Consider the following 27,505-nt stretch of genomic DNA (forward strand, 5'->3'; position numbering starts at 1 on the left):
CATCCAACAGGGATCTGGGTGGGAATTAAAAAACACAGCACTACATTATTGAAGGGATTTTTGAATGGGGTTGTGCATGAGTTAAAGGGTGCGAACCGACGACCCTGAACTCCGCAAGCAAGCATCTTAACCACAATCCAAAAAAGCCGGGCTCATCTGTATGCGTGGTTTTAGAGCTTTTAATCTCATCTCACCAACAGGGGACAGAACCCATAACGGCAGTGTATCTCACAACACTGCCAGTTAGGACAACAATTTAGGCTAGACTCTTCCTTAAAAAGAAACATTCAGAGGGTGTTTTCTTGACTATACTTTTAGGTATTGGCTTGTACTGTGTAATTTGATGGCTTAAATAACAAATGTACATTATATAGAATTAACTCTGTGAACAAAAACAATAATAAACAACTTACAGTTTCACACAGAAATCAAACATATGCAAAAACATGGGCTTGACCAATTGAACTAAGTTCTCCCTTCTTACTCATTTTTAACGGACACTAACCAGCTGCACTTGATAGTTGCGACTGAATGAATTAACTATCTGTTTCCAGTCAGAGGTCAGTCACGTGAAACGACAGTGTCAAGTTAACCAAGTCTTTTTAATAGTTTCGGTACAGAGGCAGTACACTCAAACACCCACACAAACAAACAAACAAACAAACACTATGGCGAGTGATTTTAGCGTACGTTCAAAACGCTAAGTGTTTTTAGTACACATTCAAAACATTACGTTCAACGCATTAATTGGCCTACTTTCAAATGGAATAACATTTGTATTTCCCCCAGTTAACTGAATTAACCGACGTAACAATTTATTAGAAACTGTAGCTGTACAAATGTACTGTATATTAAAATACAGAAAGTTATAAATAAATAAATAAATTAACTTTTGTGTGTGTGTGTGTGTGTGTGTACATTAGTTGGTATAATGAAAAAACGCTGGCACTATCTCTAGAAATTGACCTTTCTGCCACTGTTCCTTTTAAGTGAATTTGCATGTAATTGCATTGTGGTGTTGCACATACATTAGCACTGAGACACAATTGGAGTCTGTTTAGTTAGATAGGTAGTAAATAGGGCAATGACTTTTAGTCAAATACAGAATAACATTCATATTTACAGAATTACACACACACACACACACACACACACACACACACACACACACACACACACACACACAATATATATATATATATATATATATATATATATATATATATATATATATATATATATAATGTATGGTGTGTTTTATCCAAAACGTTGTTTTGCACGAGACACCATTCTATTACGTGACTCGATGTCACACCTTCAGTATATATTATATTATATATATATATATATATATATATATATATATATATATATATATATATATATATATATATATATACAACAAAACACATTGACAAAAGAAAACTAATAGGCTAAATGTTTTAAATGGAGCTGGATTTATTTAACCAGTTATTAGAAAACATGGTATATGCATCCTACGTATTATTATTAAACATAGTATTGGTGGTCGAGGGAGTGTTTCCAGCGTATGTAGCTGCATTGTTCTTGTCTTGAAAGGGGGTGTTTTGAAGGCCAATTCAAAGCGCAGCAGAGTGTTTGAACGTACGGTCATTACAATAGCGTGTTATCAACTTGCATTGCGTCCTACACTGGTAATAAGTGTCGAGTTACGAGTAAAGCGTGGTGTCGAATAAAACAATTAAGAGTCAGGATGTCTGTATTTTATATGGAGAGAATCTGGGACTGTGTCGAATTAAGTGAAGGCGACGAGTGATCCACCAGTGTAGCGAAACGAGGTTCCTTTATTTTTGCATGACCTAATGCATAGAGGGTAAAAATATACATCTGAAATTACTGCATGTTATTTATAAAAGACTAACTAAAACAAGTACCTCCCAGACCTATATTATTTAAGATGTACATTAGTACAAAACGATTTAAACAAATAAACATTTCCTTAAGAATTGGTAGCAGATTATAAAACAGTCAGAATTCCCTTTAAAGAAAAGTGAGAAGGTAAGGGTGTAAGAATCACACTGGATCCTGGAAATGTATTTTTTAACCCACACAGAATGACAGGCTTTGCTAACCCTCCATGCCCTTTCCTTACTTACTCAGATAGATATTGGTAGATTCTGTAAATTGTTGCTTCCAGTTTGGTTCAGCAGTGGCCGCCCTGCTGTTCTCAACGCCTTACCTTCGTAGTTCCTTGCACCAAGTTTTGAAGGATCATGCAAACACATCTATTTTATTTCATCCGTTATCATACGTTCTACCTTTCAAAGCCGTCAAGGAAGTAAGCTTAAATAATACCTTTTTTTAACTTCTCACTACTATCTTATCTTGTGACTAATTGTACAATCAAAACCTTTTGTTATATTAAACTACCCAAACTGTATCTGCAAGATTTCTAACATTTACTTACACCCAAAGGTGGCGATGATCCTTTTTCACTGTAATTCTATCACTCCTGAAGTCTGCCAACTTTCTTAAACAAACTGTTTGAATAATCAAAACATCTTAAACATGTAGCTTACAAGTAGCTGCTTGGAATAGTTCAATCTTGTGGTCATTCAAGGGACAATGACACCCAATGCATGAAGTGATTTGATGTGCTGTCCGTTAATATTAACACAATATGACTTCAGATACTCAATCAGCCATTAACTTAACAGAATGTACTGTTATCTATATATATATATATATATATATATATATATATATATATATATATATATATAGAGAGAGAGAGAGAGAGAGAGAGAGAGAGAGAAGAGAGAGAGAGAGAGAGATACTGTATATATTTTTTGTCCAAACATTATTTAAAAAAAAGCATTAATACATTTAATAAAGCATAAACCTCTTGACTAAATACTGGCCAATACAGACAACTTCTTTACTTGTAGGATAATGACTGATTTCTAATTGAACATTCACTGTATTTGGTTGTTCAGCTCCCTCTCCTTTTAAATGAACTGTAATATTTTGCATAGCTCAAGACCAAAGAGAACAAATTCATTCTCAGCTCCAGGTGTTTCCCTTACCCTGGTGTAAAACTGGATTGTAATGCAATGGTGTCTTATTGGATTTGTTTTCATTTGAGATCTTTTCTGATTACTGACAAATCCCTGTGTGTATCAAATTATGCACTTGACAAAAAAAAAAAAAAAAGTTAGAACCACCCTTTTATACACTGTTGTTTATTTATTTTATGATTGTTATTATTATGATTAATTTATATAGTGTATATATATATATATATAGTAGTGTATTCTGCATTCCCCAAAGCTTGCAAATTCACTTTGTACATTTCTAAATATATAAAGAGACTGCTAGAGCTAAATCAGCTGTGAAAGAGCAATACAGGTTTGCTTACCTGTTGTAGTTTATGTGAGAGTTCCTCTTTTTCTGTAACCCTGCTGTGTATCATTGAATTTATACCCATCGCCTATGCTTCTGATATACTACCCCTTGCAGAATAAAAATAAGAACAGGAGACAATTTAAACAGAACATCATAAATGTAGTGCCCTGTATGAGAAAGGAAATATATTCAAAACCATGCATACTCTTATTTTTCATACTGATAATTTAACAAAACCACAGTAATGTGATTCAAATAGTGATATTTTCCACCCCTGTCTTTGATTAACTTAATGCATTTAATTACATTGGTATGAAAGGAGAAACAGTCACTGTATGGAGTTTTAAGGACTGTCTTTTGTATGTCAATAGTGGTTTGTGTGTAGGGCTCAGTGTTACACAAAAGAACTAATTAGGACAAAATGCGTTGGAGTTTGTAGGATCCATACCTCCCAGTGCTTTACAATGCTTCCCTGTGCTTTACCATACCTCCTTGTGCTTTACAATGCTTCCCTATGCTTTACCATACCTCCCTTTGCTTTACAATGCTTCCCTATGCTTTACCTTGCTTTCACAATGCTTTATTATGCTTGCTGTGCTTTTACTATGGGAAAAATTTATAAGGGTTCAGCTCTTTAGAAAGAAAGAAAGAAAGAAAGAAAGAAAGAAAGAAAGAAAGAAAGAAAGAAAGAAAGAAAGAAAGAAAGAAGACTAAGTCAGAGGCTGTTTTATTGAATAGTTATAGCAACAGACAATATGGGAATAAATAACTTTTACACTGCTGTATTTAGCATCTTCCCACATTGATAGCAGCATTGTTATTAATCAACATGTAATGCTTTCATTTATGAAATATTCAGAGAAGTAGCTGGAAAAAAGTAGTTTTGGACACATAATAAATATATTTTGCATTGATATTTGGGGAATTGCTTTATTTGGGGGATTAAAGGCACCCCCATTTGAGTTCGCCATGCATAAAAGGGTTAATTATGCCTTTTTTAAAAATCTAACAATACATTCCTCAGAAGTCTGCATTTTAGAAAAGTAAACTTGCTTATCAAAGAAAACCAAAACACACACACAGGTGCTCAGTTACTTATTATTTTCTATTACACACTGACCTCATTGGAATCCAATGCCAATGTTTCAATATGCCTCGCAAAATTTCCTTTTTAGGATGATAGAATCTGATGCAGATTAAATTATTTTTGATAATAATAATAATAATAATAATAATAATAATAATAATAATAATAATAATAATCAGACGCCTTTATCCAACACAATTTACAAGGGTTAAATACACTATGATGTAAGTGTTACTGTTGTTAAGCACTCAGCAGCAGCATGTTTGTGTTTGAGTTGTGAATGTGTGTAGTGCTGGTGTTGCAGTGGGGGTTGTACGTCAGTGAGAATCCATGTTCCTTGAACAGTGAAAAACCACACAATAAATATCCTGTTTAGTTCACCTTACAAAAGTTGTGAGAATCGGTTTTTGTACCTTAACAGTGAGGGTTGTTTATACAGGCCCGTAGCTGGACACCAACTTGCGGGGGGGGAAAAAAAAACAGGTGGTCTAGGCTCGTTTGGGCAATCGACCCTGGGTCAGATCTATTTTTGCCCTGTGTGAATGCTAGCATATCTGGGGACGCCCAGTGCTCACGCGGCATGTATGATCATATTTATTTAAACCCTTTGTTCTTCATACAATGTCACTGTGAAGTTTCTGCTGGCTCTGGAAGTTTGATGCTAATAGTAGTCCCAGTCCATCATTTGACACGTTTTTATTATTATTTTCAATTGGGTTTTTAAGCATACAGATTTTAAAGCAGGGCCAGCAGATTGTAAAATGGATACATCTATGCTGTTTGTTTAAGTCTGGTTTGGTACGCAGTTATATACAAAGTTGCAACTTTCAACTATGGTATTTTTGCTTAATTGCTACATTATATTGCTGCGTGTTGCAATTATACAAAAGCGTTTCAAGAAGAAAAAAATCCTACAGACAATGTAACTTACAAAACTAGTCAATTTACTTGCTAGAGAACTAGCAGAAACACTATAGTTTCCAATCTATATTTGATGAAATGTTTTAATTATGGGAGAATACATCTGAAGAACGTTTTGTAAAGGTGTAGTTGCAGGTACTTTACTAACCTTGATATCTCACTGCACAGGGGAAACACTGTTGCAAGGCAGATGCTTTGATTGAGCATCCTTTTTCTCCTGTATTGAAAAGCTCACCTTTTGAACTGTCTCTGTCGTTTCACTTTTACTGACCACTTATATCTTGCGTTGATAAATGTTGAAAACACAAATGAGTTAACAAAAATCTAAAATACAATTGTTATTCGCCATTATCAACACATATCGAAAAACAGAGCATAAAAATTAATTGGGCATTCGATGACCAGTGTGAATGGAGGGATTATTATTATATTATTATTATTATTATTATTATTATTATTATTATTATTATTATTATTATTAGTAGTAGTAGTAGTAGTAGTAGTAGTAAAATACGTGTTATAAATGCTATAGGTTAAGCCTTTTTTATTGCTTGTTAAACAGACAAACTTGCCATTCTCGTTTGTTCAGAACATTTTTTCAAAACAAACAAACAAACAAAAATATTAAAATGTGGCATCATGTATTATACAATTTCGTTTTACTTTTTTTTTTTAACAAAAAGATATGTCAATTAAGAAGCAAACAAATAAATAAAACTGTGTACGTGTTGTGTATTTGTGCATGTGTTTACGTATTGGCTTGTGTTACGTTGTTGCACTGAATTGTAGTCTAAACATGTACAAATAGAGGAAAAACTGAATTGCAGGAGACTTCTTTTCTTTACAGTGGCTACACTAGGACCCTGGAGAACAGTCGACAGTAACCGGCAGGGTATTCATTTCCAGAAACCACTCCCCGCTGGCCTAGGCATTTTAGGTGTCCGTGGCAACCGTCCTGCCTTGCTGCTGCTGCGCTGGGAGAGAACCAAGAAGCGTGCAACCCCATCCTCTGCGCCCGCTTCTGAGGTTCATGGCTGGGCGCACGCTGAGCTAACACCGCCCCCCCCCCCGTGCCGTTTTGCCCGATGTTTGGAAGCTGGCACCATGAACGACAGGTTCCACAGAGCGGCCCGCGACGGCTACCTGGACCTGCTGAAAGAGGCCACCAGGAAAGAACTGAACGCACCGGACGAGGATGGGATGACCCCCACTCTGTGGGTCGCCTATCACGGCAACCTGGAGGCGCTGCGGCTCATAGTGGCCAGGGGGTAAGTTCAGACGAGAAACGATTTTTTTTTAAAAGGGCAATTTAACCAATTTGTTAAGCATATTTCAACATTATTTCTTATTGCGCTTATGTTGAGATCATGTCGGTATTAAATGGTAGTTTGATATTATGAAATCCTACTTCTATAGCAATAAATTAAGTCGAGGGGGGTCCGCAGAGTTGGAGAAACAGACACACATTGTTAAATAGATACATAGAATAAAACCTGTGAAAGTGTTACAAGCCCTGAGGCAAATGCATTGAGTTTACATAAGCGTATACATTGATGCCAGCTACAGCCAGTTTCAACAGTATGTAAGTATGCATGTATGTATGTATGTATTGTGTATTTGTCATTTATGTGCAGATAGTGTAACTAACCCATTACATGATTTAATAGTAGTACAAATCAGACTCATATCTGATATTCACAAAGAAAGCCTAATAATAGACCATGATACATGCTGGTTTACATACAGTACATTAGGTAACCCCATAGCAGAACAGGACAATGAGAAGCTGGCCCTGCTGCCCCACTCTGTCCCGGCAGCGTGTCAGTGTGATTGGAAATGTGAAACAGGAGGCCGGTGTAGATCGTTATCCTGTGTTTGGATTGTTGATGTTGTAACCCGTGAAGCAGGGTTACCTCTCCACCAATCGGGCTGCCTGTTTCTAGTTATAATGAGTAAGAGTAAGCAGTTTGATCAGAGGCTTGTGTTTTGGGGGGGGGGGGGGGGGAGGGGGGGGGGGGGGGGGGAGGGGGGAAAGGGGGGGGGGGGGACCCGACAGTTGTGAGTAGTTTACCTTTCGGTGACGACAGTGGGACCGTGTCGTTTGTCAAACCACCCGGAGACCAAAAAACACCGTACAGTCGTTCCACAAAGCCGTAAGAAGACCTCCCTATGTAATGACAAAGGAGATGGTGTTAACGGTTTAACAGTTTAATAGTGAAATTACCCTTGCCAAATTGTCAAATTATCACTAATGGTAAAAAAAATAAATAAAAATAAAAAAAAGACTTATGTAAACATAACTGTCTTTACCTGTTTTGTAGTTCTCTGCTACTTCCTTGTCACAGTTTAGGATTAATACAAACAACTGCTTTTCCCTCTGTCACTCGTGTTGGCTTCCAATGGAGTGGAGTCACAGCCCTGATGACATCATTTCCACAGCAACTGATTATGATGTCATCAGCAGATATTCTTATGTAGACAAGAGGTGGCAAGTTCTGATTGGGCAGAGAGGTGTTGTTTAAGCGCTTAATATCTTTGTAGGAAGCACTTGCTTTTCATTCGTTTCTGAAGCACAAACCCACAAAGAAAATATAGTATTTTTGGAATAAAATGAACACAGATGATTCGAGAAAGCAGTGTGTTTCCTTGAGCAGATTCCCTATGAACGCAGTAAGATATTTGACACTGTGTACTCTAGACTACACCTGTCCGTGGTGCTGAAATACTGTAGTCTAGCAATTTAACATTAGCCGGATAGTGGGTTCTTTGTTTCTTTGTTTCAGTGCATTGCTCTTAGTGGCCACATACAGTAATTGCTGAATAATAATATTAGTGGATACAAGTGAAGAAATACGTTTTGAGGTTAGTATCCTTCAAGATTTGTTTTAAATTTTCCACTATCAATACAGTGTGAAGGTGGGTTTTTGGAATACTTTGGTATTAAATATTGTATAAAATCCAATTTGGCTAACACTTTTCAGATATTAATATTTTGCTATATAAGATTGTATAAGATCACCTCATTTTAACTTCTTAAAGCCAATCTATGTGGACGCTGCGTTAGCAACATACTATTGGCATGGAGCATGATAACAGAATGTTAATTGATGCTCCTAATATGAATACATTGACAAGCACACACTAAAATAATAATAATAATAATAATAATAATAATAATAATAATAATAATAATAATAATTTTGTTGTGTGACTATTCACTTTTTGTGTCAGAATGAAATCCTTTCACATTTGCAATGGCCGGTGAGGATTTTTTTTTTTATAGTGAGTAGGGTGCTTGTAGCTGGTCCATTGGTACTTATTGTTGTAAAGTAGCTGGATATTTTTCCCAATGTTCTTCCTGAAGCATCAGCATTTTGTTTAAAAACAGAAAAAGGGTAAAGACACCCAGGGCAGTGATAAACATTGTATAATAACAATGTGGTAAAGTAAGCTAAACAACGAAGATCTGTCCTTGCAAGCTCCTTGGATGTCTAAATGGTTTCCACGAGAGCGACAGACACAATAGCAATGTTTCAGTGCTAGCATCCTAAGCTGACAGTTTTATTTGCCATCCAGTAGCATTCAGGCTTGTCCAATTAAGTTGCAAAAATACAGGGTAGTGTGTAATGACAGAAAGTGCTAGACAGGAGATAAAGGTCAGGATGAAGGATGGAAGTGACTCTTACAACTGCAAGCCTTTCTCTCTGAGAAACTGCTGCTACTGGTATGTAATTCTTGAACACAATTATTCTTGGTATTGTTATTACAAAGTTGGACACATTTTCAGAGCGTGATGAGGGGGCTGGGAGGCTGTGGCACAGTGGTTAGAGCCGACGGACAGAAAGTGAAGAAATGGCTTAGTGTGGTGTAATGGTTAGAGTTGAGGGCTAGGAGCGTGGTCAACTGATGAGTGCAGACAGATTTGAAAGCTATGTTGTCTAGTGATTTGAAGGGAATACATATGTTAGAAGTTGACCTCTTTGGGAATCCATGCATTACAACTAGGGAAATATTGTATAGTATAGCATGTGGCTAAAGGGTCTTTTAACACCTGTAAGAGACAGTTTCTTGTGGTCTTCCGTGGAATCTGTACATTAACTCCTATGTTTGTGTATAAGAATTATTGGCGATTCGCTGTGAAAGCTAGTAGTGAAGATGTTATTGCCTGTTTATTCCAGCAGCCATCTTCTCAGCGTTAAATCAAATGGCAATCCCTGACACAGTGTCCCGGCAGTAAAGATTTAGTGACCCTGCATGGCTCTGACTGGAGGGATTGAGGCAACAGAGCTCACTTAATAAAGGAGCAGGATTCATTTTCCAAAATAAACACCCATACTGGAATATAGGTGCAAGAAATATGGACGTTATTTATATTAAAATTGACAGTTCTGCATTTTATCATGTTTTTCCTGTGCATATACAGTACTATGGATTTACCTTCCTTTACCAAGCAGTCAATATTTATTATTAAAGTAAACTGTAAATATGAATCTACCTCGTTCTGTGGTCATATTTTAATATCTACACAGATAGGGGCATTTTTTAAGTGCATTTTAGCATAAACAGCTTAAATTACATTTGCATATGTGTTGCTGAAATAAAATTAAAACGTGGTATTTGTTCAAACTTGTGTTTAATCCAAACTCCAATTTAAGTAAAAGCTCAAATGCCATGTGCGTTAAATCCGGGGTCAGTAAAAAGCTTGGTGTGAGAATGTGTTTGGTGTGGAAGTGTCAATCCCACATCTCTGGTGTCAGCACTAATGGCACCAGGCCCAGCTGGTCCCTTTAAAAGCAGCTAACTCCTGCTAAGCAATAATTCATTCCCCTCTGCAACACTTCACCTGCAGCCCATGAAATATTGATTACGTCCAAGCTTGGCCTAGCAGGGTGGGCCAGGACAGAAGGCAACTCCTTTATAGGGTTAAAACCGGCGCAGATTTATAAACACAATCACGGTTGTTTTTTTTTTTGCTTTTGCCTACTTCTCCTGGATCCCCGCTCAACCCGGGAGTGGCCACTTCACTGTCTTTAATGGATGTTGTCTCTGGATAGATGCAAAGTGGAGTACCTGGGAAACAGTTTACAGTGTTGTAAAAGAAAAGTGTAGGAAATCGCAGACATTTTAATTAAAACTTGTACATATTTACAAACTAAATACATATGGAGTCAGAGACATATTAGAAGCACTAGAAACAAACGCGAGTAAAATATTGTACACCAGGTTCAGGAACATGTTTGTCTGTCTATGCAGTAGCTTCCCTCGCTTGGGTTGGCTTCTCTTCCTTCCCAGCTACTGCCCTCCAGAAGTCCCCTTGCAGTGAGCGTCACTCGCTCATCACACTCGCTTACAAAACACAGTAACACAATCGCTCATGTGACATAGTACAATGGGCTCTGTTTGTTAGTTACAGAAATTCTCTAGGACTTCCTTTCTTTACAGCAATTCATGTCATGTGGGATCTATAATTATCTGTCTAATCTACGTTCCTATTGGTAGATACAAGGTGAGAATCACATCTACAATGAAACTAATGCTTACAATATTGTATAGAAAGCAACCAGTCTTAATTTGGTTCAATGCCCCTCATCGGCTTGTCTGAGTGACTGTATCTCAAGCTAACAAAGACACTGCATATTTCCCGTGATGGAAGTTTAAGGAAGAGGGCATGTTTACTGGAAGAAACCTGTTTTGGGTGATTTTATAGGTAATATAATGTGACACTTTATTAGGACCTATTTTTAATGTCGATTTGGCCTGTGTTTGTGATGCATTAAAGGCTTGGCATGCCATAGATTGCACAAGATGCCTGGAAGATATGATTGTGGTTATTGAGGTACTCAAAGAATTGCAGACCATGAATTGACTCATGTGCACAAAGTCTGTATCACGCACCTAAAATCCAAACATGGAATAGACTAGCATGGTGGATAGTTGCATCATCAAATTAAAAAGACTCACTGTGTGACACTCGTGCTCCATCCTGCAGATGAGATGTTAATTCAGTGTCCTATTGTAAGTGACTCTGCATGTAATGCACAGTTCAGTCTCCCTCTGTAAAGCACTTTGTGATGGTAGGCCACTATGAAAGGCGCTATATAAAAATAAAGATATGCAAACATTTAATTTTTTTTTTTTTTTGCAAAAAGCCTTGGCAGTGTGTTATTCTATTAGGGCATGGTTATGAATGCTATACAATTGTACCATACACATGATCCCATTTATCCTTGAGACAGGCTGACAAGATTAGTTTTTCAATTCAACTTGCAGTATGTGTACAGTAGTTACAATGTAATAAACTGTTGTCCTTTCTTAAGTCGAATCATTGGTGTCATGTTCAAGATGCTTATTATTAGTGTGACTGTATTACCTGTAAACAGCCATTGGGAATACCATTAATTTAAAACGCTCCTAAGACCAGTAGGTGAACCCGCCACCTCCAGACCGCCCTGCCATTTCTTGTTTTGTACCCTGTGCTGTCTGTGTCTCGCTGTGTTTAATTACATTCTCCTATGAACTGGGAAACCCTCATTGACTCTGCATATTCTTTATAGTGTTGGAGCCACAGTGACTGACAGTGACATGATGAGTGGTGCAGGTTGAGTGAGGCTGCAGTACTGCTCTTCTGAGAAAGGCAGTAATGCAATCACCTGAGCTTGAAACACAATACCTTAAGATAGATTAGTGCTGCTGATAACTCACTCTAGCAAAGCAGTAATAATGCAGCGAGAGGCAGCTCGTGGGTCATAAGGTAAGGAGGGAGTGACACATGGAGTCACCTACCTGCTCAAGGCACACCTAGGGATTCATTTATTAAGGTGAAGGTCATGTTGAAGTTAAGTCTGTGTATTTCAAAATTAAGCAACTAGAGAGCTGTTATATTGGTCTATCATTAGGATCCTCATTGACTTAAGAGAATAAGTATTGCTGTACAAGTAAATATGAAATCTTAGGTAAAACTATGTGAAAGTATAATAAAAGTGTACAGTTCAGTGAATTAGGCACCAACAGAAATATTTATCTACTTGACTTTTTCCTGAGAATTTGTATTTTAAAGTGTTGGATGTGTATGAAACCTTGAATATTATTATTATTATTATATTTTTTTACCTAGGGGCGACCTAGACAAGTGTGATATCTGGGGGAACACTCCTTTGCACCTGGCTGCCGCGAACGGGCACCTAAACTGTCTTTCCTTCTTGGTGTCGTTTGGGGCCAACGTCTGGTGCCTGGACAACGATTACCACACGCCCCTGGACATGGCAGCCATGAAGAACCACATGGAGTGCGTGCGCTACCTGGACTCCATCGCTGCCAAACAGACAGGGCTCAACCCCAAGCTGGTGAGCAAGCTGAAGGACCGGGCATTCCGCGATGCTGAGAGGCGCATCAAGGACTGTGTGAAGCTCCAGAGGAAACACCACCAGCGCATGGAGAAGAAGTACCACAAGGAGGCTTCAGATGCTTCGGATGCCATGAGTTTCTCCAGCTACTCCAGCAGCACCCTGAGCCGCAACCTCCACCACCTCAACATGGTGAGCTCTTCCTCCATGCCATACTCCCAGGCCACCCTCCACGCCACTGCCAAGGGCAAGACCAAGATCCAGAAGAAGCTGGATAAGAAGAAGCAGGTGGACGGGACCTTCAAGATCTATGAGGACGGCCGCAAGAGCGTGCGCTCGCTGTCTGGCCTGCAGCTGGGGAATGACGTCATGTTTGTCAAGCAGGGGACCTACGCCAGCCCCAAGGACAGGATGCGCCGCAACATCAGGGACATGTTCCCCAACGATGAGGACGCTGTCTCGCGTGCCATAAGTGACCCCGGGATGCACCTAGACTCTGCCTACTCAGAGGTCAGCACGGACTCTGGGCATGACTCTCTGTTCAACCGGCCGGGGCTGGGCACCATGGTGTTCCGGCGTAACTACGTCAGCGGAGGGTTGTTCGGTATCGGCCAGGACAGTGCCAGCATGGGAGACAGCGAGCTGGAGGCCAGGATGGGGAATGTACGCATGCGTAGCCGTCTACAACGCTCGCCCAGCCTCAACGACAGCATCGGGAGCGCCAACAGCCTGCAGGAACGCAACCTGGAGCAGCTGCCCTGGGACGAGATGGAGCTGGGCCTCAACGATGATGATGAGCCCGAAACCAGCCCCCTGGAGACCTTCCTGGCCACCCACAGCATGTCAGAGTTCATCCCCATCTTCAAGAAGGAGAAGATTGACCTCGAGGCACTCCTGCTGTGCTCAGACCATGACCTCAAGAGCATCAACATCCCGTTAGGACCCCGCAAGAAGATCCTGGATGCCTGCAAGCGTAGAAGAACAACTATGGATGACCCCAAAAAGATAGAAGACACCGAACTGTAAGTATCTCATCAAGACGTTGCTGTGCCTTTTAAAACATAAACCGAGTCTGTTTTGAGAAAGTTCAGATTTCACTATGAGCTTGTAGTTGATCTCTGCACACAGTGCAATGTACAGTATGTCTTTATGGAGTGTCATTACATTGATTTCAATTAATTTGAAACTGAACAAAATGATTTATCTGCGAATAACTTATTTTGTTTTTGCAGATAACAACACAGACACTCGTCGGTGGGAGACAAAAAAGTTGCCAGACAAAATATCAGCAGATTTGTTATTTGGCTTTTTATTAGATTTTTTTTGCCAAGAACAGTCCTGCAAATCTTTTAAGGGTCTTGCGAAGGTGCTGTGGAAGCTGGTGTATCAGTCACGTGGGATCACGCCTGTTTTAAAACATCCCTGGGCAGAGGCTGAGCCTTCAAGCAAGCTGGAGCAGAGTGAGCAGAGTGCTGCCCTCCAGTGGCTGAGCTGTGACATGACTATGCATGAAAGACCCACCCCATTCCGTGCTGTTCATAGAGATCTTAGGAACTCAAGATCTCAAGCTCATTTGGGCAGTCGGACACGTGAGAATGCAATAATGTGCAAGCACGTATCACTAATATAACAGAGAGTATATGGAGGCAGTGAAGCCTTTTTGGAACTCAGGGTTGTTTGGAACATTGTATTGCCCCTGTGGGGTAAGTCTTTTAAAATCCATGTGCCTCAGTCCCGGTCATCTGTAAAACTGGGCATTTATTTATTTATTTATTTCCAATTCTCTGTTAAAACTCAACCAAATCGTGGATCTAGACAGCACGTGGACATATTTAAAAGGGTAAACCCCTTTTACAGCAAGTGTTGATTCTACAATTATGAAATCAAATAGAAATGCTGTTGATATGTACCTTCTGCATGTATGTTTGTATGTATGTCTGTATGCATGTACAGTTGTGTATGTACACTGTTGTATTCTGAATATAATTGTCCTTAAATATGTCTAATTGAAAAGCTGTATCACTATATAAGTGTAAAACTGTTGGGTATATCAAAAGATCAAGGATATCAGACCATGCTACTAATATTATAATTTACACCGTGTCAGGAGGGGAGAACCTTAGCTTCCCTGCCCCCTGTGATTGCAGCCACCCCTCTTCCCCATGTCATCTATTCCAGTCTTGTGTATATGTTGTATGTATACCTGTGTACGTTATGTTAATATACAGTCTTCCATGCGTGCACATGCTTTTCATGTGCACATTGCTAAGTCACGAGAAATCAGTTTTGTAGCAGACATCACAATGTATTTTTTAGGGGGAAAACGTAAAACAAATAAACAGAATACACTGCTTGAAATAACCATAGTGCATTAAAAGTTAAATGTTTTAACATTTCAGAAGAGTTCTTTCCATTTGTTTTTAGATTCAAAACAATAATTTACAAAAGGACTAGTTCCTAGTAAACATGGTATATGTCAATTAAGACCCCATGATCCTCAGGACATGCAGGAATCAGGTGTGGGTGATTTGCAGTTGTGACAACCAGGCATTTAAAGAGCTTTTCCGCCAGAATGTGCTCTCATGTAAAAGCTCTTGTGTGAGCATGGCATGTAAGAGACGGCATTTAAAGCCTACTTTTTTGTAAAAGCTCTTGTGTGAGCATGGCATGTAAGAGACGGCATTTAAAGCCTACTTTTTGGTATGGAAATGATACAGGCTGGCACATGCCACTGTCATGTGACAACAAAATAATCAAACAGGTGTGCATTTGGATTGCACCTGAATATTTTGCGCACCAACCTCTTTCAGCCACTAGATGGTAAACTACTTCCTTTAAAGGCCTTGTTATTAGGTCTTGTCTCACACCCATTAGTGATTTCCCATGGTGATTGTGATCAAAGTTTATGGATGAAGTTTTTGTTTCATTACATGTTTCGTTTCGTTCAAGTTAATAATCATCAACATGGGGGCGCCCATTCCTGCACAATTAGGGATAACTATTTCAATTTTGTATCCAGCCGTACTAATTTGCAGTCACAGCCTTCTCATTGGGGTGAGGAGGTTCAGATATTTCTGCAGTATGCCATGGACATACAAGCTTGCTTAGTTACGGATTAAGTTACTATAAACCACAATTAAAAACCCAGCTGGTGTTTACTAAAAGGGGGAGGGAGGGGCACTAGCACATGAGTGAAAAGGAGAGAGATACCATAGCAGATTTAAAGGAGAGAAGTAAGTGAGCATGTGAGGGACAGGACTGAGAAAGAATAGAACCCAGGTGAGCAAGCACTTTTGTCTTTACACAGTAATGGGTTGAGCTAATATTGCTTGAAAGTTACAATAATGTTACTGGTGGTAAATGCATAATTTATGAAAGTATAATTATTAAACACATCTAAAACAGCTGGACTGACAGAACAGGCGTATGAGCTAATAGACCCTGTATTGATACATAGATCAGGTGGTTTTGGCTTATGTCTGCTCATTCAGAATCTGGAGAATTTACCATTCATATCTGTATTATTAAAAGTACATTTGCATGATCATTTGCACTTTAAAATACTTGCTCATGTATATGTTTAATATGTATTCATGCTTTTGTGACAGCGCTTTAAAATATGTATATGTGATTTCCATTTTTATTTTGTTCAATTTGCTCATCACTAATCGGAAGGTCACAGCATACTGTACACAGGTACATTACTGTTGTCAAAGGTGCTGTAGTATTCTGTGTGTGCTCAATTCCTTTCACAAGATTGTACAAACATGTTAATTATTTCCCTGATCTTATTTCTGGGAAGATAGAAGGCTCTAGTCACTTTGCAGCAGACACATCTCCCCTTTCATGACACCCCTATGTGACCATGGCAATAAAACATGATACTTTTTTTTCTGTTTCTTTGTAGTGTTGCTTTCTGTTCATCTGTAGAACAAAAAACAATCAGTGCACATCTGACACTCCCCTCCCCCAATACCTCCCTTACTTTCCACAGTCACAGGAGATCTGCCACAAAAGAAAGAAGACACTGTGAAAAAGAAAAGTGTGCTCCAGCTCAGTGGAGAATTGATTATCCAGCAGTCAGCAGCACGGAACAAGAGCATAGGGCTTTTCCCCAGGAGGCGCTGCTAATAGATTTTGAAGGCAGGGCATGCAATACTGCTGCTGGAGTCTGGTGGAGGACGGCTGTGTTTATCAATTGGATATCTGGGAGGGTTTTGAAATAGAGAGGGCACAATACTAGGGAGGAAAGAGGAGAGCCGAAGGTGGAGGTAGCGGCAGGGAGAAGGGGGAAGGGAGAAACAGGGTTGGATGTCTTTCTATGGTTCAGTTCAGGACAAATTATTAGCAGGCGACATCCTTTAACCTTATTTCTTGTTCCTTAACTTCTTTCTGTCTTTCTTTTTATCGACAGCTGACACAGCCTACTTTGTTATTAGGTGTGTATGAATGGAGGCACTATCGGACGCTGTACTGCAGATAAAAGAAGTGGAGGCACAGAGTGGGATAAGGGATGCAGGGGAAAGGAGCTGGAAGAATTTGGAAAGGAAGCCCTCATCCCAAGAGGTTGCTGGACAGGAGATCCCAGGAAACAAAAGGCAGTTTCAAGACCTTTCCCTTCTGAATGGGGCTGGAACTTGTAAGAAAAGGAATGCTGAAGAGGAGATGGTACCTGCGCTAGTGCACAGGAGTGAGAATTACAAGGAAGAGGAGAGGGAGAAGGTGACTGTGATGATGGAGCTAACAGGGCTGGTCCAGAAAGCTGTGAACGAGAGCAGCTGGTGGGAGAGACGGGGAATCGATGGTGCAATACTCGCTGCAGCTTTCCTCTCCTTACCTGCAGGTGAGTTTAGTATTTAAGGATCCTCAATAAAATATGTCCATCTGTCTGTCTGGCACAGTCTACATTTTCATGAATCTTCTCCTAAATTTTATGGTGTGCAACTAAAGTCCTGTTCCCCTTTCAGACTAAATGTGGAAGTTATTTGACATTATGAAGTGTGCATGTGAGGACCCTGTATATGTGTATGAAGTCTCTGCATGTGAGGACCCTGTGTATGTGTATGAAATCTCTACAAATGAGGACCCTGCGTATGTGTGTGCACTGGTTTACTATTGGACTATGAGAAAGGTTGCTTAACTTTTGTAGACAATCCTGAAACAGGGTTGGCTAGTTGTTTAAGCCCAGTTATTTTACAATGCTGTGTTTTGCAATCAGATTTCATAGGTATCTCAAAAAAGGTGTTTCTCTCTGACCTCTGTTTGAGCTCTTGCAAGAACTGGCAGCTGGCCATCGCCTGCAGGGATGACAATATGTGTAAATGCCTTTCATATGTCCTTGGCAGCGGTCAGCTTCCTTTAACAGTCTCTTTCATCCATATATAGGCTGATTTGGTATTGATTTCTGGACATTAGCAGTGGTCAGTGCTTAGTTTGTAAATAAAGAGGTTCTGGGGAGCAAGCAATGACAATAATACTGTCCTTAAGAACCGCAGCTGAGTCAAGCGCAGCTGAAATACACAGAGTTTAGGGAATGTCACACATTATAATGCAATCTGTTCCTGCTCACCACTCCACCCCATGTATCATCCAGGTTTCCTGTTGCTGAGTTGTTCTCACACCCTACTCTTCTCATTGGGAATCCTGGTCATGGGGACGGCACACGCTGTTATCACCATAAAGGGGACTCACCTAGCCAGCCATGGGTCGTTAAGCGAGTCCCAGGCTTGGGGCCGGTTCTGGGCCGTTTTCTTTATTGAGGTGAGCAGTCCATTTTAAATACCAGAAACTGCTGAGCTGACCAGGACAGAATCAAATCTTTATATCTCTCCAGACTCACGGTCTGCTGTATCAAGATAACAAACTAATTAATGTAGATTACTCATCCCTTTATCTGTCTGCAGTAACTTTTCCATCCTGTTTATCTGCCTGATGGAATTACAAGAGGTGTTCTAAATGTTGAGATAAGATATTTTAGTGTTTATAGTTTATCCTTACGAAATCACAGAAGCAACAATGCAAACAGGATGCTACAGAAGAGAAAACACCTTCAAATTCAAGATTAAGTCTGGCTCGCGACAACTGCCATACACCAATAAAGAGCATAGTACAACTACGCTGTATTGAAACCCCACAAATTCATCAGCATCTGTTGAGGAAATGGATTGTGATATGCATTCATATCAAACAGTAATGCCACGCTGTTTGAGGAAATTAATTGTGATAATATTGTAACGTGCCTCGCCCTGTGTGATGCGCCTGACTGAGTTAACTGAGATTGCTACAATATATTTATCAGTATCAGTCTCGGCTGTACAAGGTCCTTGCTTGCTTGTTGTCAGCAGACCATGTTGCGCAAAGCTTTTAGCTTTTTGCATAACCTGAAAATAAAGATCTGGGAATGATCTTCGGAGCACAAAGATACCAGCTGGCAAACCATGCAAAAAAATATGTGTTTTGTGTACGTGACTTATGTAAAGCAGAATGACACAGTATGTATTTACTGCTCTCAAGCCATACACAGGAGATTCAACACAGAGGAGTAGACCAATCTCTACCATCTTGTTAAGAGCATTAAACGACTCAGAAACCTTTAGGAAAGCCAACAATATTGACTACACAATTAGACTACTTCCATCAACTTTCAGCTTGACTCTTTTCAGAGAATCAGCAGTGGAGCTGCCAGAAAGACCAGCGCTCAAAGTCTATTGACTCTTAATACAGAGATACAGTATGCAGAACCCAGCTTTGTGGATTGAACACTCTTTATTAATTATTTGCAACTAGTCCAGTGTCAATGTACTACTATTGTCCTGGCAGCTTAAACGCTGATAAACCTGGCATCTCATTTGTACTGCCAAATCAATACAAAGCTTTCAACCGCTAATTGAAAGTGTTTTATCCACTTTGCACTACAAAAATAAACTTGCAAAGAAACTCTTTTTCATTAAAAAATAATATGGATTATGTTTACATTTTCCTTAAACTATAGCAACCATATTCAGAGCAACTTGAGTGCTAGTGCTAAATATGAGCACCTATTAACTTGGCACACTGAAGTGAGCGCCAGCACTCAGGTGTTGTTGCTGAATATTGGAGAGGCAGTAAGTGACCCTGTGAGAATGTATCTCTCCTCTGTGTCTGTCTCCCCTAGCTGTGCGGCTCGTTCTCTGCGAGGGCGGGGGTGCATGCTCACATCAAGGTGCACCACGCCCACACCAACATCATTGGCCTCGGAGACTCCAGCACCTGGAAGCTTCCCTTCCTCCCGCGATACGTCTACATGTTCGTGGCCCCACTGGCTGTGCCCGTTATCACCCCAGTGGTGGCACTTGGTACGGACACTACTGCAGCTGTGAGGGATCAGGGACTGACTGACTTCCTGACTTTACAGGAAACGTTTCTAACTGTGCACCAAAATGAAATGAGTTGCCAATGATAATTTGATGACAAATTTGAAGTAAAGAATTTTGCAAACCATAATTGCATCGTACATCCATAATTGTAACTACTTAGCCATCTGTGTAATCACTACGTAGTCAAGTGTAATAAAGAGGCACTTCATGGGAAGTGTTTTATTTTTTATATAAGTTGCAGCGTTAGATCGCACACTAAATCATTTCCACAGCCTCGGTCGATAGTGGTCTAGTTATGTTACTAATTCCAGCTCCCACCTGTCCCCTGTTCATTATTGAATGATCTTTGCTGCAGGCCTCCTGAAGGACCTCTCCATGGGTATTGCATTGCGGACGCTGTGCATGATCACGCTGGGTCTCTACTCCCAGTACTGGCTCCTACTCCACCTGTCAGGATTCCAGTCCCCAGTCTCTGCCCTGCTCTGCATGCTGCTGTGTAGAGCCGCCTTCTCCCTCCCCTACATTCATGTCAACATCTTCCAGGTACGTCTACACTCTCCTGGTTTCTCTCCCTCTGCTTTCACAGCTGTGAGCTTCACCAATTAGAGCAAAGAAAAAAAAAGGTACATGTAGGACATGCTTTAAAGCAGGGTTGGTGATTCAACATCCTGTTGTATGAAAGGAGATGGACAATGAAAACAGTTATGCAGTATTGGATGTATCTAAAGCAAATAAGTGGGTAATGGATGCTACAACATGAGCCATCTGAAAGTAGCTGATATGACATGAGTTAAAGACTCCAAATGTTCAGTATGGAATGAAGCTCTCCTGAACAAGGGAGTTCTTCCTTCTGAGACCCCTTCTGGCAATACTGCTGGTTCCCACGGAATAATAATGAGTTTGGCAACATTTGCTCTACCAGTAAAACAGTTGCAATACTTTCAATCTTTATCCCAAGCCTCTCTGAACAGCCTGTCAGTGTTCTGCTGTGGCTGCAGTTTGTACTGTGTTTTGTTAGTGACTTGTAACCATTGATATATGCTGCTCTCTCATATGCTGTAACAAAGCATTTCACACCCCATTCTGTCAGTAGAATAGTGTGACGTCACACAAGAAACCACTCAAGCATGGAAAACGAATGCAAATATTTAGTGTTTCAACACAACTCACCCGTCTGAACACCTGCCCATGTGCTCTGTGCAGTACATTTCCATAACCACACTGTTAGATTTTTGCTTAACAGGCAATGCCTCCTACATTGGATACTAGTGCCTAATTACGGCACACATTGCAGATCTAATGGTTTTCATTCCCTTGTGTGTACTGAGTGCATGCTTCCCTTGTATTTCAGCACATCGGCCTTCCCATGTTCTCTGCCAGCCGGAGGCCCAGCCGACTACATCAGATGACACACGGGGTGCTGAATTTACCCAGAAACCCTCTGCTCGACTGGACGTTCGGACACTCCCTCATCAACTGCCACGTGGAACACCATCTCTTCCCGTTCCTGTCTGATCACATGTGCCTGAAGGTCAGTAAAGGACCATCTGTACGACCTGTAGTCCTCTTACACCCCTTTCTGCGTGGGTAGATATCAGCTCTGCTGTGTTCTCCCCAGGTGAAACCCATCATCTCACGCTACCTGAGAGAGAAGCGGCTGCCCTATCAGGAGGACGGCTACCTCTCCCGCATGTGCCTCTTCCTCAGGGAGTATCAGGAGCTCATGGTGTTGGCCCCGCCCATCACAGAGCTGGTGGGCATGCAGTGAAAAGGGGAGGGGCCAGGAGTCAGCCCCTGAACATTCCAGCAGCTTCCAATGTCTAACACTGTGGACTAGGACTCTATAGTTCTGAGTAACACTAAATCAAGACTAAAAATGTGAGATTAAATATCAATCGTTGCTGAATAATGCATGGGCAATATTTGCAAACTGTATTTGTTATTAATCTATTGTTATAATCTATGATTAAGCATTAATTATAGACTATTAAACATCGTCTATAATTCTAATACGAGGAAGAAACAGACTACTCACAAGCTCCCCATCTATTATATCAAATGAAACTGCAATAATGGAACACAATGCAACAGAAAATAACACTGAGCTAGCAATGTGTTATTATGTGCTAAAATTGTATGTATGTATGTATGTATGCATGCATGTAAGTATGTCTGTATGGTGGCTTATTTACAATATTAAAAATGCAAAATAAATACTACTTTTATTCCTGTGTGGTTTTTTTTGTTCTTTTCAGCTGAAATGTATTGTAGCGTGCACGGGGGAAAGCAGCAGCAGGGCTGTTAGGTGACGTAATCACATACAAAGACATAAGCCTGATATACGCTCCTTGCAAAGGAGCCGGCTCTTTTGTACAGCGGTATTGGCGCTATGCTTTAGCGCTAGAGGTCCCGGGTTTGCGCTCGCCCTCCGTCTGTGAGTGGATTGCCTCACCCTGTGTGATGCGCCTGCCTGCGGGAACCGGGATCGCTACAGCATAATCACTTTTCAAAGTTCTTTTGTACCACTGTGTTGCTTTCTATGCAGAGTGGTACCTTTTTCGGTTGCCCTTCTGTCCGAATCCGTATGCAAACAATATTTCCAAGAACTCTCAGCTGATCGATCCCCTGCTTTGTGAACACTGGTGTTTCATTATCTTCCAGTTGGCTTTCGCATGTATTTATTGTGGCAAGGAACCACAGGGCAGAAACAACAGGGAAATGTTTCAGACAGAGGAAAACGTGAGCCAGGGTTTAAAATGTGTATGCTGTATGCACAACTAGCAGAATTTTTGATGAATAGTTTAATCTAATTGCCTGTCTGTCAGCAGCCAGTTCTCGGTAGTGATCTACAGTAACGTTGCAGGATGTGCAGAAGAACTTCCCTCCATTGCTATATAAACTCCTGCTGGATGTTGCTTTACATGATCTGCAGCAGACACATTTATAGCTTTTTTAGAGACAGCCACTTCTTGTGTACAGTGTGCAGTATTTTAATTTCCTGCTTGGCTTGCGTAGTCACATGACAATCACTGCACTGCACTGTGTGCATGGTGAGTAGTACACGCATACACACAGCAGAGCTACAGTTTCATTAACGTGATGTTTTCTGTGTGTGTGTGTGTGTGTGTGTGTGTGGAATACAAATAATAATTATGAAATATTTTTTATTTCTTAAGAATGTTGTAAAAATCGCGGTATTTTGATAATTTCACAATTTCTGCCCAGTCTGTGAAATCGATTTACACAGGTCCTTAATAGATCAAAGTTGTTGCATCTCCCTATTGCAAGTCAGTTTTAGTCATAACGGGCAGGAGAGCACATCAGACAGACTTTACTGGGTTATAATGTATTTATTAGCAGAGACCCCAGGTTAACTATATTCATTAAACCTGGGCTCTCAATTCACTAGATAATCTGAGGAATGTAGTCAACCTTTTTAAATGGCCACTCTAGTGCACTGCTGATAGAGCAATGATTATTGTTGCCTTGTTTCTTTAATCACTCTGTCTGCAGTGATTTAGAGGACAGATCTCAAACCCCCAGTGCACCAGAGCGGCCATTTTGAAAAGAGCTTTGAAACAGAGTTTAAAGTTATAAGGGTAAAAAGTTGTCAGGATGTTAACAATGAAAAAAACAACAACAGGTACGTTATTTAAACAGTTGTAGCAACATGTGGGGATGTGTAACGGGACATGTAATTATATATTTTTCGAAACCCTGCTACTTCCACTTTAACCTTCACAAGAACTGAAAACACATTACTGCATTACTTGGTAACTGGAGAAAGGACACAAAGCCTCCTCTGTGTGTGTGTGTGTGTGTGTGTGTGTGTGTGTGTGTGTGTGTGTGTATTTTCCGTTTCTGCCATTTGACACTCCTACCTCCCACGTGTTGATCTGCTGTATTTCCAATGAGGAAGTGCAACTCTAAACCTCTTAGTGGTTAGCAGGGTGTGCCATGTGTACAGCCTCAGACTCAGCTCAGAGAGTCAGAGAGAGGAGCTCTGAAAGCCATGGCAGACCCCAAACCTGAAGGAACCTACGAGCAGCTGAAATGTCTTATCTGCTCAAAAACATTCACGTGCCCTGTGAACCTATCCTGCAGGCACAACTTCTGCAAGGCCTGCCTGGAAGAACGGTGGGACAAAGTGGAGAACGAGGATAGCTACAGCTGCCCGGAGTGCCGGCACACCTTTGAAACCAGACCCAAAATTCAAAAGGATCCTCTCCTTAATGGAATGGTGGCAGAGCCGTCGAACAAAGAGGCAGATGAAATCAACACACCCCCCTCTGAAGAGAAGGACAAGGTCCTAGAACAGAATGAAGAGGTCATAGAAAAGAAAGAAGGGGGCACTGAAAAGACTGACAAGGTCATAGAGAAAGACAAAGTCATAGAGAAAAAGGATGAGGAAGAGGATGTGGTCTGCGACTCCTGCATCGAGACTCAGTCCAGGGCTGTGAAATCCTGCCTCACCTGCCTGGTCTCTTACTGCGAAGTCCATCTGAGACCTCACCTGGAGAAGAGCAAGTTCCAGAACCACAAGCTGGTGGAGCCGCTGCGGGACATCGAGGGCCGGACCTGCGAGGTCCACAACATGCCCCTGGATCTCTTCTGCCAGGAGGACTGGAGCTGCATATGTCAGGAGTGTATAATCGAGGAGCACAGCGGGCACAAAACTGCACCCTCAGGGGAAGCCAGGAAGGAGGTGGAGGTAAAACAAGGCTGGGCGTACATAGCTTTCACTTGATAAAACATCTGTTTTGCTGGCTTTTAAGAAGGGTAGAGTTTCAAATGTTTTTTTTATTTATTTATTTTTTTTAAATCTCTCTCTAACCAAAAAGAAGTGAAGGGGCAAGTGTTGCAGTTATAGTGGTATGGGCTATTTGTACTGTAGAATGGTAACAATTTTCTATTTAGAACAAATAATGCTATGGCAATGGTATGAAGCGTTCTTCCACTGACAGTAAATTTACAGTTCAACTGTACCACATCAATACCCCGCTGCTAATGCATACAGGACCATTGCATTGGTTTCAAATTTTACTAAAAGATAATACACAATATAAGGGTGTTGTAGTAGTATTTCAAAATTTTCCCTGAATAGATACCAGTTATGGTTTAATGAGCTATCCATCCCACAACTGCGCTGACACCCAACGTATTATTAATTTTCTGTTATTGCAGAATTGGAACTGCCAACAGTGGAACCGTCAGCCACCACAGTAGAAAGCCATGACTTTAATACAACGTAGCAAATGCACAGGGGTCCAGGGGGAGCCTGTGGGGGTTCTGGGATTAACAACAAAACTGTAATTACTTTCGATCATGTGAGTCTGTTAAGCATTAGACAATTTTACAAAGTAAACAGAGTGCGGACAGACTGGCTCAATTGCTTTGCAGCTTGTTTATTTTTACAACCTAGTTACAATAAATCTTTTCTATGGAAACACTTTACAGAGTAATATCCCAGAATTGCTTGACGTTTCTGATAATTCTGCTATTGCTAATCCTGCTTCCACACCCAGTGACTGCACTTCCTTTGTTCCGGATAGTGCACCATATTTAGAACTGGGCAAATGAATAGCACGCAGCTGATACCTTGACCCACAGCTGAAAAGAATTTTACAATCTTAATATGGCTTAAACCATGTATCTTAAACTATGTCTGCATTGTAACTATACAAGCATGTGTCTGTTGTAGTGTTACCTGCAATGGCCTGCCTGATGACCTGGACATCCAGACCCTTGGTACTTGGTAAAAACTGATTAAAACTTGGTAAAAAAAAAAAAGTTTTCAATACACAAAGACAGTGCACCACACAGATGCAAAACAACCACTGAAATCAACCCCACACCTTTTTCAGCGTCTAACTCCCTGTTTTAGATGATTCTTTTATACAGCACCTCCCTTCTGAATAAGTCTGACATGTTGCCCATGTACAAACAAACACATAACAACATGCATTTAAAGTTGCCAAGTTACTTTAATGTTATTTTAAAAGCCAATACACACACAAATAAACACTATTGAGTATCTTGTATGGTAACTAAATACAAGACTGTTTGCTTTCTACAATCTCTTCAGCATAGTTTTGAAACTACAGATGAAACCCAAGTACCGTAGGATCAAACACTAACTTAGTTACACAACATGTGGATGATTTGAATGGTGTGGCAGGTTTTCGATTCGTCCATTAAAATGCACTGGGAAAATCCACGCTTTGAATAGCAAATATGTCTATCTGGTGAACAGCATAACACATTTGCAGTCTGATAGTGACTTTACTGTTTGATATACAATACCCACAAGTGGCTTCTGCATGTGGGAGTATCCCTGTCCTACTCTAATTACCATTCAAACTTGTCTTAATAGAGATTCACATTCACTACAGGCTATTTTCTGAATGGGTCCAACAATGGAGAATACACACCCTGCCCGTGCTCTTATTTAAGCTGGAGTGTCCCATAACCCACGTGTGCACAGATAAGATGAGATCTTATGCAGTGTATTTGAAACCAAGATTTTGATTGTTCCAGAGAGTCGGTTCATTTTCAGTGGTTGACGTTAACGTCAATCGCTTGTGTAAGTGAATTTAAAAGGTATGTAGTAGCACCAGTTTCATAACAACTAGATTTATTTTGCTGTGTGATTTCTAAATGAATGCATGGTCAAATAACAAACCCACATTTGCTTTCATTAAGGAATATAACCCTAATTTACTGTTGGTAAGGTGAGGTATCTCCAAACCTACCTTCAGATCAGTGGGGTTTCTTTAATGTTTAAAGTGCAGGTGTCTCTCTAAGGTTTATTACAGGTCAGGGCTTGTTTGAGGTACTTTGTTCAATCCAGGCATTTGTACAGCCTTGACAGCCTCTGTTGTTACTGCTTTACAAAGATAGGAAATAGGCACAGACATGTTTCATTTGACTTATACATTCAGGACACGAAACGTGTTCTGGAATTGAGTTCACAAAGCACTGCATGCACTTAGCAGGCTCCTAGCTAGCAAGCTGTTTTATTTGTACGTGTCAAGCAACAATATTTTAAGATAGAATGATAAAGTTTAGTAGAAATCCACTCAGCAAGTCTATATGATTAAAGGATGAATGTGTTATTTTCTTTAACTTAAAAAAAAAAAAAAAATGTACAGAAGTAAATTCACAGACTGTTATGTAGAATTGTTTTGAGAAACTAGACCCTGGACTGTAAAAAAAACATTGAAACATGCAAGTTCCACAGTTCAAAGTTAACAGCTGCAGGCTAAGCCCAAGCAATTTAATGATATACATTTAAGTTACATGTCAAATTTGTTCATAGCACGGAATGTTACATTGATTTTAAGACTGTGCCATAGGCATTTACCCAAACCTGTTGAAACGGAGGGCTTGATCTGGAATGTGACGTTCAAGATTTA

General features: G+C 40.3%; 3 protein-coding genes across 7 annotated transcripts in view; all 3 read left to right on the plus strand.

The window, feature by feature from the left end:
• The first annotated feature begins 6,325 nt into the window (after positions 1–6,325).
• LOC121296150 (Usher syndrome type-1G protein-like) lies at positions 6,326–15,358 on the plus strand. 2 transcript variants are annotated; one of them, XM_041221400.1, is made up of 3 exons: positions 6,326–6,660; positions 12,507–13,757; positions 13,968–15,358. In XM_041221400.1, exons 1-3 carry the CDS (start codon positions 6,497–6,499, stop codon positions 13,969–13,971), a joined length of 1,419 nt encoding a protein of 472 aa, XP_041077334.1. In that variant the 5' UTR covers positions 6,326–6,496; the 3' UTR covers positions 13,972–15,358. The 2 variants fall into 2 exon arrangements, with proteins under 2 accessions (XP_041077334.1, XP_041077335.1); XM_041221401.1 differs by lacking the exon at positions 13,968–15,358 and having other exon boundaries at positions 12,507–13,761.
• Positions 15,359–15,396: 38 nt separating this feature from the next.
• On the plus strand, positions 15,397–22,269 carry LOC121296105 (fatty acid desaturase 6-like). Of its 4 annotated transcripts, none has more exons than XM_041221309.1 (7): positions 15,397–16,014; positions 17,150–17,578; positions 18,329–18,495; positions 19,889–20,069; positions 20,446–20,633; positions 21,442–21,621; positions 21,709–22,269. In XM_041221309.1, exons 2-7 carry the CDS (start codon positions 17,185–17,187, stop codon positions 21,856–21,858), a joined length of 1,260 nt encoding a protein of 419 aa, XP_041077243.1. In that variant the 5' UTR covers positions 15,397–16,014; positions 17,150–17,184; the 3' UTR covers positions 21,859–22,269. The 4 variants fall into 4 exon arrangements, with proteins under 4 accessions (XP_041077243.1, XP_041077244.1, XP_041077247.1 ...); XM_041221310.1 differs by lacking the exon at positions 15,397–16,014 and adding an exon at positions 16,777–16,878; XM_041221313.1 differs by lacking the exon at positions 15,397–16,014 and adding an exon at positions 16,926–17,006.
• A 1,761-nt stretch (positions 22,270–24,030) lies between these two features.
• The window catches only part of LOC121296483 (tripartite motif-containing protein 16-like protein), an 8,429-nt gene continuing 4,954 nt past the window's right edge, over positions 24,031–27,505 (plus strand). Inside the window, exon 1 of the mRNA XM_041222100.1 lies at positions 24,031–24,801. Within this exon, the coding sequence (XP_041078034.1) occupies positions 24,103–24,801 (699 nt within the window). The 5' untranslated portion in view covers positions 24,031–24,102. The remainder of the gene's footprint in view (positions 24,802–27,505) is intronic.

Source organism: Polyodon spathula, chromosome 21 (genome assembly GCF_017654505.1).
Source record: "Polyodon spathula isolate WHYD16114869_AA chromosome 21, ASM1765450v1, whole genome shotgun sequence".
NCBI classification, from domain to species: Eukaryota; Metazoa; Chordata; class Actinopteri; order Acipenseriformes; family Polyodontidae; genus Polyodon; species Polyodon spathula.

Coding starts and splice junctions, on each gene's coding strand:
- LOC121296150 (XM_041221400.1), top strand. CDS start 6,497: ATGAACGACAGGTTCCACAGAGCGGCCCGCGACGGCTACCTGGACCTG. Junction 6,661..12,506: donor CGGCTCATAGTGGCCAGGGG/GTAAGTTCAGAC, acceptor TTTTTTACCTAG/GGGCGACCTAGACAAGTGTG.
- LOC121296105 (XM_041221309.1), top strand. CDS start 17,185: ATGGAGGCACTATCGGACGCTGTACTGCAGATAAAAGAAGTGGAGGCA. Junction 18,496..19,888: donor GGGCCGTTTTCTTTATTGAG/GTGAGCAGTCCA, acceptor TGTCTCCCCTAG/CTGTGCGGCTCGTTCTCTGC. Junction 21,622..21,708: donor CTGATCACATGTGCCTGAAG/GTCAGTAAAGGA, acceptor TGTTCTCCCCAG/GTGAAACCCATCATCTCACG.